This window comes from Brassica oleracea, chromosome C3 (genome assembly GCF_000695525.1).
Source record: "Brassica oleracea var. oleracea cultivar TO1000 chromosome C3, BOL, whole genome shotgun sequence".
NCBI classification, from domain to species: Eukaryota; Viridiplantae; Streptophyta; class Magnoliopsida; order Brassicales; family Brassicaceae; genus Brassica; species Brassica oleracea.
This window is the reverse complement of record NC_027750.1, coordinates 40,424,271-40,436,577: the sequence shown is the minus strand read 5'-3', so window position 1 is coordinate 40,436,577 and position 12,307 is coordinate 40,424,271. Positions and strand designations below refer to the sequence as shown.

Genomic DNA, 12,307 nt, shown 5'->3' with positions numbered 1-12,307 from the left:
ATTCCGACGATTTTTTCCTTCAGAATCCTTGATGTTTTCTTGTAGTGGTCTAGTCTTTAAAGTAGATTTATAATACATGGCTGAAGACGCATGAGAAGGCAACACATCATCAAAATGTCATACATGTAAATAGTTTACTAATTAAAAGTTACTTCTTGATTAATAATAAGGGGATATACCAAAAAGAAAAAAACTGAATTAATCTGAATTGTTATACATAAAATCATATATTTGATTGAGATAACAAAATAATTTAATTCAGTACGATATTCTATTTAGTTTTCATACATATAAATTTTAAATTTTAAAAATTAATTCACAAGTGAAAACGATATATCAGTTAACTATAATTTGATTATTTTAAAAATATTTATTTCCGTATACGAGTATTGGAAAGTCACCTAGTAATTTTTATATAGAAGAATATTTTTTATTCTAACATTAACTAAATTTTTATAGAAGTGCATATATTTGCTTTTCAAATATTCAAAACATATATATAGAAAAATTCATGTACAAAGACGTCCCTTCGTAAAACTCAAAAACGATTTTTTTGTGTGGTCTTCAATTAATCAAAACTAAAACCAGAAGAATAATAGATCACTAGATTTTTTTTTTTTTTTTTGTGAAATATAAATCATATAATATTTATCTATTTTCCCAAAAGAAGAAAAAGAAATTGAGCGGACACTAGTTTTGGTCCATGGCTCTATATGTACAAAAGGGCAGAACACCAAAAGCTTCACAATAAAACAATACTGAAGAACTTGAAGAATCCAGACATGCAAATGATGATCATGATCCTTCTCTTATGCTCAGTAATCTTCATTACCATTCTCTTCTTGACGAAAGGGGGAAAAAGCAACACACCATCATCACCACCTAGACTTCCCTTGATCGGAAACCTCCATCAGCTGGGGCACCATCCTCACCGATCACTATGCTTCCTCAGCCACCGTTATGGTCCTCTAATGCTCCTTCACTTCGGTAGCATCCCCGTTCTCGTAGTCTCTTCGATGGAGGCGGCCAAAGAAGTTTTGAAGACGCACGACCGCGTGTTTGCAAGCCGTCCACGGTCTAAAATCTTCCAAAAGCTTCTTTACGATGGACACGATGTGGCCTCAGCTCCTTATGGAGAGTATTGGAGGCAAATGAAAAGTGTATGTGTCCTCCATCTCCTAAGCAACAAAATGGTACGTTCCTTTCGAAACGTGAGAGAAGAAGAGATGAGCCTGATGATGGACAAGATCCGGAAAGCAAGTTCTTTACCGGTGAATCTAAGCGAGCTCTTAGCAAATTTAACGAACGATGTGATATGTAGAGTTGCTTTGGGAAGGAAGTACGGCTGTGAGACGGATTTTAAGGAGTTAATGGAAAGGCTCACAAGGCTATTGGGCGTGTTTAGTGTCGGGACTTATGTCCTGTGGCTTGCATGGATTGATTGGATCCGAGGTCTGGATAGTCAGCTAGAAAAGTTAAGAAATGATATTGATGAGTTCTTGGAGAGAGTTTTAGAAGATCATGAAGATAGTGACGGAGACAGGACTGATTTTGTGGATGTGTTGCTCAAGATTCAGAGAGAGAAAAGCGTCGGGTTTGACATCGACCGAGTCAGCATAAAGGCAATCATCTTGGTTAGGGGAAGAATATCTCAAATGACGATACTAGTTCAGATTCAGTGATGTTTTAGTATAAAATCATAGTTATTTTTTTTTTTGGTTCTTTTTTTCAGGATGTTTTTGTAGGTGGTTCGGACACATCTTACACCCTTATGGAATGGGTAATGACAGAGCTTCTACGTCACCCCGAATGTCTTAGCAGACTTCAAGAAGAAGTCCGTACAATTTGTAAGGAAAAATCGAGCGTATTGGAAGAAGACATTCAAGACATGAACTACTTAAAAGCTGTGATTAAAGAGACACTAAGGCTACATCCTCCACTTCCATTGATGGTTCCTCATGAATCAACACATGATGTCAGATTAAGAGATTACCGCATACCTGCCGGTACACAGGTAATGATCAATGCATGGGCAATCGGGAGAGATGTTGCGACATGGGGACCAGACGCAGAGGAGTTTAGACCAGAGAGGCATTTACATTCATCTGTTGATTTCCGGGGTCAAGATTTTGAGCTGATTCCATTTGGAGCAGGGAGAAGGATTTGCCCAGCTATATCATTCGCTGTGGTGTTGAATGAGGTGGTTTTAGCTAACTTAGTGCATCAGTTTGGTTGGATATCTACAGAATATCAGGCAGAAGTTGCTGAATCAACTGGTATTGCAATTCACCGTATGTTCCCTCTTTACGCCATTCCATCATCTACTTCTTGACTTGGGAATTATACATATATGTTTTATTAATAATGTTATATGTGCACAAACATGTTTGTACTCATTTGAAACTTTTACAAGCAAAAGAGTCTTTGATATTTACATTCTTGAGTAACTAGTCTAATTTAGATAAGCCAAGTCTTGATTCATTGTCAGTCCAATCTTAGACTGAAGTTTTGGGTATTTTCTTTAAGCAACCTCTAATCTAAGACTGGTCCTGCTTTCAGCAATAAGATAAAGCTAAACTTCTGCATCTAATATATTTGAAATGTCTTTGAAATCATTTATTTGAAATGAGCAAATAGGGGAAATATTTAGGAGGTCATTGGATTTTGTGGACCTTGTATACCAAAAATCTAACAAATACGGTATTTGAAACATTGTAAAAATTGAAGTTTGTTTTTTTTCTTCCTGTATGGTCAGAGACATTTTTGGTTTGTTTTGCATAAAAATTTACATGTCAATTTAGTTGTTTTGTGCTTGGGTATCATACTATATGGAGAGATTTCATTAGCTGTGACCAATAAGGCATTGAGGCTATGATGGCTCCTTAAGTATCAACACAAGATGTCAGAATAAAAGAGATTACCATATACCTTCCGGTACCAGGTTATGATCAAATACTTTGTGCCACTGGGACACAGAGGATTAGATTTGCATCATCTACTAGTTGACCAAGCCATTATATACACTATTATTGATGTTCAACAATAAACATGTTTACTCATTTGAAACTCTTAATATTAAAGACATCCTTGAGATTTATGTTCTTGAGTACAAAGGTTGATTTAGAAAACCAAGTGAAGCTTGCTTGATTCAATGTTCTGTATAACAAGCATCATCACTCCCCTCTCAATTGGGCTTCACGGCTAGTCAAAGGAACATAACGAACTGATGTTTCGCTCCTGATGCTAACCGAACCATCTGAGTTCTTATCCACCACTTGCAGATCTTGGAATAAGTTCCCAACCGGGATCACCAGTCTCCCACCAGGTTTCAGTTGATCAATCAATGCCTCTGGGATCACAGGTGCCGCTGCTCCCACATGAATAGCATCATAAGGTGCAAACTCAGCCCATCCTTGCCTTCCATCTATTTTTGAAACAAACAACAGCTCATTTTTAATTAAAAAAAATCAAATCTCGAAAACTTCGAACTGAATCTCACCGCCAACATGAATAGCCAGAGATCCTTGTTTCAGCAATGGGGAAGCAGCATCACTCGCTTCAATGTTCTTGATGGAAGAAGCCATCAATTCAGGGATGTGCTCCACACCAATAGCACGACCTTCGGATCCAACCATAACCGCAAAGCAAGCTGTTAAGTACCCGGTTCCTATCAACAAAAACCATTAGTATATCATCAATCCGCAAGCAGAGCCCAAAATCTAAAACTGAATAAGCACTAATTTAAAGAAACAAACCAGAGCCGACATCAAGAACACGCATCCCTGGTTTCAGATTCTTTTCGAGGAGTTGAAGGCACATTGCGTGCATATGAGGAGCTGAAATGGTCACGTTATAGCCAATAGACAAGGGACTGTCGACGTAAGCACAAGAACGGTCTGGTACAAAGAGGCCTCTGTCGACAGCCTCCATAGCTTTAGCGACTTCATCAGACGTAATCACACCATGGCTTTGAAGATTCTCCACCATAGCTTTGTTCTTGTTAATACTGTTTGGGCTCCAGAATTGCTACAACAACAACAACATATCACGACCAAACTACATACACTTCAAGTCATGAGCATCGGAGTTTTAATCAATCGATTGTGTCTACATCTATCTCTCCTCAATAACACACTGATGATCCATCGAAACTTATGAAATCTAATGAAACATTTTCAGAATTATCAAGTTTTTGATCGATTAGAGGTCCATGGAAATCACAATTACATCTCTAGAGATTCGAATTAAAACAAGGGAAAGAGTACCTTCATGTTGTGTGAGATAACTTCCCGAATTGAGTTGAGAAGAGTGAGAGAGAGAGAGAGAGAGAGGTGATCGGAGGCTTCAGTTGTTTTGCGGAATGCGCGTGATAGCGGAAACTGCACGCAATAAAAAAAAAGGGAATATCGTGCGCGTACTTTTGCACTGATGCCCGATATTTTGTGTTATGTTTCACTATTTTCCCCTAGTTTTTTGTTTAATCATTATGACCTCCAAATGTCTATTCTACAACTTTTAAGTTTTAATAGATAAAACAAGCAATCGAGCAAAGCTGCCCGTATAGCTCAGTGGTAGAGCGTCGGTCTTGTAAACTGAAGGTCCGTATTTCAATTCAACGTGATGGCAACATTTATATTTTTCCGCTCGTTTCTTGAAACGACGTCGTTTGAAGGTTTGGGACTACAAAACCCCCTTTGAATCTGCTGTCGGCTTCGCTCGTCACTTTCATCATTTCTAGGTTTTTTTTTCAATCTGAAATGGCGAATCTTATGCACCGATTTCTCAGGAATCAATCCTGTTTAAGAGCGATTCCGAGGCTCACTCCCAGCCTTATACCACATCAGAAGCCTTGCATCGTCGAGTCTGTATCTGAAGAGTCCGATCCAGTTTCTCTTGCTAATCCCGTGATTACGGTCTCTGCTTTTAAACCCGATGAACCTCTGCGGTTTTACCCTAGTTTTCCAATCGGGTACGGATTTAACCCGACTATGGTTCATGGTGCGGGTCTAATCGATATCGTGCCGTTCACGGAGGCGGTGGTGGAGGAGGAGGTGGTGATTTACGCTGATAGTGTGAAGAAGAAGAGGAAGAAGAAGATGAACAAGCATAAGTACAGGAAACTCAGGAAGACTCAAGGTCGCAAATCTTAAGAGCTTCTTTGCTCGCTCGATTCCTTCTTTTCTGGAAACATATTTGTTTTGAATTAGATCGATAATGTTACAAAATATCGTTGAATCTGTTTCTGCATTTCCCGTTAAAGTTCACCGATTTCCACACAGTTGCAATGTTTGTTCTATGTTGTAGCTTCAACGATTTGAATCTTCAGGACTTGTAATTGTGTTTCAAAGTTGGTTGCCATTAGCCAAGTGAGTTTGCTTGCTTCAAAGTTCGTGTCTTTTTTTTTTTTTCTTCTTGTACTGGTTTCTTCTGGAGGTCTTTCCCTAATCAGAAACCCTGAGATTTATATAGCTCTTTAGTTTGTGATTGTAGTCACTTTTCTTGGTTGCTTTGATCCGTTAGATCTGGGAGACCTATATTATCTAGGTTGAAGTCTGATTGTTTTCATTTAACTCGATGTTTCTTTTCAGTCTATAATTGGTGATATCATCAGATTGTTTTGAGTACTGCTATGTGCCGTCTTTCTTTTGCTGCAAAATACTGTCTTGATATAGATCGAAAGAGGTGCTGATTTCCTTCTTAGTTTCTTTTGCCAGAAGAAATTATAATTATGGAGAATGGGCGGGCATAGTAATTAGTAGTTAAATTTTAGATTCTTCAACGGGTTTACTTTGGCATTGGCCATGTAGATTTAGTCTTTTAGATGGCATCGAGAGTTATTTGCTTCTACTATATAGATTACTCGTTTCACATGGATCAACTTCTTACCTGCCCTTGATCTTATGAATCAATCTTCCAAGGACATGTTATAAAACGTGGTCAGAAAATATTATTGTTTAATACAAAGACTAAGTAAAAGACCACAAAACCGTAGGAAAGTTGACATATTTACGAGTATTACCTGATTCTATCCAGTTCTAACCCGATCTAAATCAAATCATCATCAAAACTAAACCTAAACCGTAAATCATTATTAAACTGATGAAACCAGACCGATTAAACGCTAGTTCGAAATTCTTTTTCCTTAACCGTTTCCGCGAAACTTCCCCAATTCCAATTTTGTTCTCTCTTCTCTCGCAAACGGAAACCCTAGAAATCCAAATCAAGGAGATTTGCGAAATCCTCTTTTTTTTTCGGAATCGAGAGGGAATCAAAGATGGTTGAAACAAGAGGAGGTAAGAGAAAGGATATTCCGACGAAAGAAGCGGAGAAGAACGCGAAGAAAAAAAAAGTGAAAACGAAGGAGACGACGGAGGAATCTGCAACGATGACAGATGGGAAGACGTCATGGCAATGAATTTCCTTGTGGAAGCTGCGTTGGGTGTTGTGTTTGAAGGGAGCAAAGGTGCTCCGACATCAGAGACTCGACCATCGGAGAGGAGGAAGAAGAAGCGGATAACGGCAACGGCGACGGCGACGGCGGCGGCGACGGATCATGCGGCGAACGATAAAGAGAAACCAGGGGAGTGGTTCTAATGAAGAAGAAAATGGTGGCTCTGATGAGGGAGAAGATGAAGAGGAGCATGCAAGCGAGGCTGTTGCCTTGGATTAGGAGAAGGATAATGAAGTTGAGACTAATGCCTCTGATGGCAACAAGGATGGAAACAGTGAGGAGGATTTAGGAGACAAGGATGGAAACAAGGATGGAAACAGCGAGGATGAATCACTAGATGGCGAAGAAGAGAAAGAGCAAGAGGAGGTAAGAATTTAGGAATGGATTGTGGTTGGTAATTTTGTTTGAATGTCAATGTTTGGTGAAGGAAAACTAGGAGTTATGGGTATAACTGTTCGTAACACTAGAACAACTAGGTGAAACAATGAGAAAATGGTAAAACTAGTAATACGTAGGTATACTAGGAATACTTGAATAACTTGGTAAAACTATTTGGAACAACTGGTATAACTGACGTTTGTTAGTTGCAGGAAATTGAGGCTACCTAGGCAATCAAGCCAACTAGGATGTTCTTCTATGATACGGAGTACACTAAACAGATAAAGCTAGGGATAAGGTGTATGATAGAAGACGTTATCGAAACGTTTTTGTCTCTGGATCCGCCGGCAAGTGAAGCGGAGAGGAGGTGGTTTGAGGAGCATCCACAATTCTGTCACTTGTTCAACAAGAAACGGGATGCAAATGCACAAGAAAATTTTTCCAGGAAGAAGAAGAAAAGAGATAACCACAAAGTTCAGGAAATGTGGATGCTGTTACTGCGTACTGCCGATGTCGCGAAGAGGAGAGAAGTGTGGTTCATTGTCAATGGTGTTCCCATCCGTTATGGGCTGAGGGAACACACACTGATATCAGGGCTAAACTGCTGTAACTATCCTTTCGGATACAACGAGTTTGGTAATAAGAAGTTTGTGAAGCGTCATTTCAAAAGGGTGAATTAATAAGGTTGGAGGATGTGAAAGCAAAGCTGTTGGCAGTGGAAGCCCATAAAGACAGGCTGAAGATGATGGTTATGTTCTTTTTAGGAAGTATTGTTTGCGCGCAAACGAAAGTTGGCGTAGGAGCCAATGATCTATTGGATTTTTTCCAAAGAGATGTGGATGATCTTGGATATTGCAAGACCTTTCCATGGGGGAGATACTCCTTTGATTATGTGGTTAAGGAGATCTCTCACACAATGGATCATTTACAGGATTGGTGAAAGAGAAGACGCTATGGCCACTTCCAGGTTTCTGTATTCCACTAGAGGTAAGTAATAGAACATTAGAACATTATCAATTTTTTAGTATTGTTTTGTTAACTTATAAAAAATGTTGGTTTTGTAGCTTCTTGCTTTAGAGGAAATTCCTTAGTTGGGAAAGAGGTTTAGACAACCGGTTGAAAGAGCTGATCCAGAGTATCCGAGGATGTGCCAGTTAACGTTCAAAGAAAACGAAATGAAAGGGTTTCCTTTTGCGAGTGTTAATCAAGAACTGGATAGGGTAAAGGTAACTGTTTTCTTCTTCCTCCTGCAAATTTTATTCGTAATTGTCAAATTAAGTAGGTAAAACATGGAAAATTTAGTAAAACTGTTTAGAGAAAACTTGGAAAACTTTAAAAACCTATGTTTTTAACTATTTTTTGTTGTTAGCCATATGATATTAACAGCATCCTGTCTGTCAGGAATGATGAAGAAAAAACTCTTTTGGACGTGATATTTGAAGAGGAGGACGACAATGATAAACCTGATATTGATGTGGACAACTGGATGAAGCGTATCAATGAAGGATATACTGTCTTTTTTGAAGACATCTATGAAGATGACATTGCCGCTCAAAAAGTAAATGCAGGATCCGTAAATGCAGAATAAGCAGTCCTTGAAAACATTGCGGCAAGGGAAGAAGTAGCAGAACAAAAGAAGATGTTGGAGGATGTGATCAAGAAAGTGGAAAGTCTTGGAAATCAGCTAGAGAGAGTGATGAAGATACTGGACAAATTTGAGGAAAGGGTGGGAGCGCTTGAGTCGTTTGTGAAGGAAGCGCAGAAGGGATCAAAGAAGAAGTGAACTTGTTGGTGTTTCATGTCGGATTATGTATTTTAGGAACCTTTGTTGTTGATGTTTCATCTCGGATTATGTATTTCTGGAACCTGAATGTTGTTCCTTGCAAAACTCTATTTTAGGAACCTAAATGTTGTTGCTCATCTAATTCCATTTTATGTGCCTATCTTCCTTTACTTTGCAATGCCATGTATTTATGGAGAGTAGGAAATTAACACACAATAACATAGCTTATGTTTAGAAGGAGTACACAAGTCTTAGGGAATTTAGAAGTTTTACAAGTCTTAAACAACCACAAAATAAAGACTTGTAAAGATCCGCCGAAGAAGGAAACAAACAACAACTAATATGAAAGACCATGAAACCAACAACAAACATGAAAACCAACAACAAACTGGACCCGAAATCAGACATGAACAACAACATTACTTTAAGATTTGAACACGCTTGAGCTGATCCTTGAGGTCAGTGATCTCTACAACCATTTCATCAACACGCTGCAGTAAGCCCTTAACCTCATCCTAGATCGCGAAAACCCATGGTTGACGGAAGTGGAGTCCATCATCCTGCAAATAGAACCCGATTCATACATATGAAACGTAACACAATCATCACTCGATAATGGCAATGCCCACATTAATATATGAAAAAGTACCTCAAACTTGTCGCAGACGAAGTATTTCCTTCCAGGCAGAGTATCAAAGTCGCCAGGAAACTTCTTACCCGGAGAAACCTCGTCAACCATTCTTCCCCAACAAGGACAGCCAGTCGGGATTCCGTAATGAGCATCGGCGATGCACCCTAGCATGTTGTTGTATTTCTTCAATTGCTTCATGTGCATGTACTCCTCGTGTGGGTGCGTCATGGTTAAGAGGAAACAAGAAAGAGGAGGAAATCCCGAAAGTTGGAGGAGAGGGAGGAGAGGGAAGGAATTGAGGAGAGAGATAGAGATTTGGAATTTTGTGGTTGAGATGAGAAGAGAGAGATTTCGATGATTTTAGTAATTTGGCCGAAAAAATTAAATATTTTAGGTGCCAAACAAAAATTTCATTTCCCTCCAAAAGATTTGTTCTTAGTTATATATAATATACTAGTGCTACAAAATTTGTTCATAGTTCTACTTTTGGTGGTTTCTAATTTATTTAGTGTTACTAATCCTTATGATTTGGTTTTTCAGTTTTACTTTCGATTTAAATACTTTAAATTGTTAGGCAGCTTGTATTGTGTAGTAATATTTTGTTTATAATTATAATTGGAAATTTTATTTTCTAACATGTTTTTCATTAACAAAGTGTGCATAAAAGTACAATGTCTTCTAATGGATATGTTTGATTTTAAAAAATATTTCAAAAACCTTTATAACCTAGGGTTGAATTATAATTTATAGTCAAGGGAATCAAATGTAAAACTATGCTAGACGAATTTTGATATAGATAATACTAACATCACTACAAAACAACATGCAGTTTTACAAAGCAGATAACAAAGTTTTACACAGTTTTACATAGCAGATAACAATTCATAAAACACAAAATAAACAAAGGATCGAGATAAATTCATGCTGTGGGGGCACTAACATTTCCAAATAACAACCAATTGAAACCATAGTTTTGTCTTGGCCGCCTTTTGTTCTGTGTCCTTTTACGCTGTTCCCCACAAGTTGGATGCCTTTTAAATCTTTTCATTCCCTTCCGCGTGATGCGATCAGGAGGTATAATCTCCATCTCTTTGATGTGATATGGTACATTCCATGAAGACCTGTCCGGCACAACATAAAGTGTCCTGGAATATGCCAATGCCCACAGTTCGGCCCAGTAGTATTTTGAGCAGAGCTCATGATATACTATATGGATATCACGGCGCCTGCCAACAATGTCCTTAGTGTAATATATGTAAGCAGCCAATACATGCAGACAAGGAAAATTTTCATAGTCCCACACCTTACAAGTACAAGATTTTGCAACCAAATTCGCCAAATATATATTTCCATCACTATTGGTGACCTCATATTCGAACTCGTAACTATTAAACTCCCGCACAGGTAGCGTTCGTGCGACAGCCCATAGATCGTGCAAGTAGTTCTCAACCAGAGGCACCAGTTTGGTTTCGACTGATCCTGAAACAGCATCCTTCCGATGTTTATTAAACCAATCAGAGAATGTCCAGATGATACAATCCAACATTGGTATTAAGGCCCACCTCCTTGCCTCTCTAAACACATTGTTCATTGATTCCACACTGTTGCTTGTGTCCAAGTTGTACCTGTCACGTGGAAAAACACCCTAGCCCATTTGTCTTTTTCAGTGTGCTCCTCTACATATTTCCAAGCCCAAGGATATGTTCTCTTAAATGACTCGTAAGCAGAGTCGAAGTCGGCCAACGTGTAATATCTGCCCAGCTCCATGAATCTATGCCCGACTACATCTTTGTTGACGTTTGAAGCATGCCCTTTCACATTTTCCTTCAAATTCCATAAACAATGACCATGGTGAGCCTGTGGATACACGTTTTCTATAGCGAAGATCATGATTTGATTTCTGTCAGTCATGAAAACCAGTTCTGAAGAGTCTAGTATAGCAGTTTTTAGGTTCTCGAAGTACCAAGTCCAGTTAGCATGATTCTCTCCATCTAGTACTACAAACGCAAGGGGATAATTGTGACTATTAGGATCTTGAGCTTTGGCGAATACAAGAACACCTCCATATCTGTTCTTTAGCCATGTCGCATCCACAATTATCACTTTCCTCATGACTGCGAACCCTTCAATGCAAGCTCCCAAGGCTAGGAAGAGGTACTTGAATTTACCTGCCTCATCCAATTTCAAACTGGTTTTTGTTCCCGGATTCACTTGCTCTAACACGTACAAATAGCAATTCATCATCTTGTAGCTATCTTCCGGACTACCACGTCTATCACAAACCGCAAGATTCTTTTCGCGCAACGCTGTGGAGTACGATAAAGTGACACCAAGATGGAAATTAACGATACCCTGAATCACTTCCGGAACTGGAGTTTCCATGTCTTCTGGATAGTACTTGTTAGGGGATTTTTGTGTAGGATCTTTGTGAGTACCACGGAACGATGGACAAGGCTTGTGTTTGTGTTGATTTCGTATAGAGTTTTAGAGAGATAGACTTGAAGAGATTTTTTATTAGATAGAACAAGCCGGAACTACAATGTTTGGTGTATAAACCCTAGTCCTAGCCGCCTAGTGTTGGGGTCAAAATCGGTCACGACGGAATCAATGTCTGAAAGTCCGTAAGAATCGGCATGAACATTTTTACGAAAGGGAATCTTCGTAAAGAAATCTTTACGAAGAACCTTGCGGTAAAATCTTGTTCTAATCTCAATCGAACCACTAAATACCGATTGTCCGAAGGCCACGGACACATATCCAAATCGGCCACGGATAAGCTCAAGTATGGCCATCGGACCACGCACAAGCCAAGCTCAGTCGCTACGTAGCGACCGATCTTAAGCCAATCTCGGTCGCAATGTAGCGACCGAGCACGCACACGGCTCGGTCGCTACGTAGAGCGACCGAGCTCAAGCCAAGCTCGGTCGCTACGTTGCGACTGAGCACAAACACGGCTCAGTCGCTACGTAGCAACCGAGCTTCGGCCAAGCTCGGTCGCTACGTAGCAACCGAGCTTCAGCCAAGCTCGGTCACTACGTAGCAACCGAGCACGCACATGGCTCGG

At 39.4% G+C, this 12,307-nt stretch overlaps 4 protein-coding genes across 5 annotated transcripts; 2 read left to right on the top strand and 2 right to left on the bottom strand.

The window, feature by feature from the left end:
• Positions 1–679: 679 nt before the first annotated feature.
• On the top strand, positions 680–2,434 carry LOC106329567 (cytochrome P450 71A26-like). Its single transcript, XM_013768255.1, has 2 exons — positions 680–1,634; positions 1,733–2,434. The coding sequence occupies exons 1-2, from the start codon at positions 714–716 to the stop codon at positions 2,330–2,332; spliced, it is 1,521 nt and encodes a 506-aa protein (XP_013623709.1). The 5' UTR covers positions 680–713; the 3' UTR covers positions 2,333–2,434.
• Positions 2,435–2,999: 565 nt separating this feature from the next.
• Positions 3,000–4,397, bottom strand: LOC106331424 (protein-L-isoaspartate O-methyltransferase 1). Of its 2 annotated transcripts, none has more exons than XM_013769778.1 (4): positions 4,266–4,397; positions 3,756–4,026; positions 3,500–3,649; positions 3,000–3,424 (listed from the first exon to the last, which is right to left on the bottom strand). In XM_013769778.1, exons 1-4 carry the CDS (start codon positions 4,269–4,271, stop codon positions 3,174–3,176), a joined length of 678 nt encoding a protein of 225 aa, XP_013625232.1. In that variant the 5' UTR covers positions 4,272–4,397; the 3' UTR covers positions 3,000–3,173. The 2 variants fall into 2 exon arrangements, with proteins under 2 accessions (XP_013625232.1, XP_013625231.1); XM_013769777.1 differs by having other exon boundaries at positions 3,500–3,667; positions 4,266–4,396.
• A 270-nt stretch (positions 4,398–4,667) lies between these two features.
• Positions 4,668–5,489, top strand: LOC106332791. The gene has a single exon (XM_013771284.1). The coding sequence runs from the start codon at positions 4,758–4,760 to the stop codon at positions 5,148–5,150; it is 393 nt and encodes a 130-aa protein (XP_013626738.1). The 5' UTR covers positions 4,668–4,757; the 3' UTR covers positions 5,151–5,489.
• Positions 5,490–10,162: 4,673 nt separating this feature from the next.
• LOC106330608 lies at positions 10,163–11,625 on the bottom strand. Its single transcript, XM_013769049.1, has 2 exons — positions 10,869–11,625; positions 10,163–10,722 (listed from the first exon to the last, which is right to left on the bottom strand). The coding sequence occupies exons 1-2, from the start codon at positions 11,623–11,625 to the stop codon at positions 10,163–10,165; spliced, it is 1,317 nt and encodes a 438-aa protein (XP_013624503.1).
• Between the last annotated feature and the right edge of the window lie 682 nt (positions 11,626–12,307).

What these genes read in the sequence shown, in the direction of transcription:
- LOC106329567 (XM_013768255.1), top strand. Translation starts at nt 714, where the DNA reads ATGTACAAAAGGGCAGAACACCAAAAGCTTCACAATAAAACAATACTG. An exon ending in GCATAAAGGCAATCATCTTG is followed by an intron (nt 1,635 to 1,732) that starts GTTAGGGGAAGA and finishes TCTTTTTTTCAG; the next exon opens with GATGTTTTTGTAGGTGGTTC.
- LOC106332791 (XM_013771284.1), top strand. Translation starts at nt 4,758, where the DNA reads ATGGCGAATCTTATGCACCGATTTCTCAGGAATCAATCCTGTTTAAGA.
- LOC106330608 (XM_013769049.1), bottom strand. Translation starts at nt 11,625, where the DNA reads ATGGAAACTCCAGTTCCGGAAGTGATTCAGGGTATCGTTAATTTCCAT. An exon ending in GGTGTTTTTCCACGTGACAG is followed by an intron (nt 10,723 to 10,868) that starts GTACAACTTGGA and finishes ATGCTGTTTCAG; the next exon opens with GATCAGTCGAAACCAAACTG.
- LOC106331424 (XM_013769777.1), bottom strand. An exon ending in TGTTCTTGATGTCGGCTCTG is followed by an intron (nt 3,668 to 3,755) that starts GTTTGTTTCTTT and finishes TTTTGTTGATAG; the next exon opens with GAACCGGGTACTTAACAGCT. An exon ending in TCTGGCTATTCATGTTGGCG is followed by an intron (nt 3,425 to 3,499) that starts GTGAGATTCAGT and finishes TTTCAAAAATAG; the next exon opens with ATGGAAGGCAAGGATGGGCT.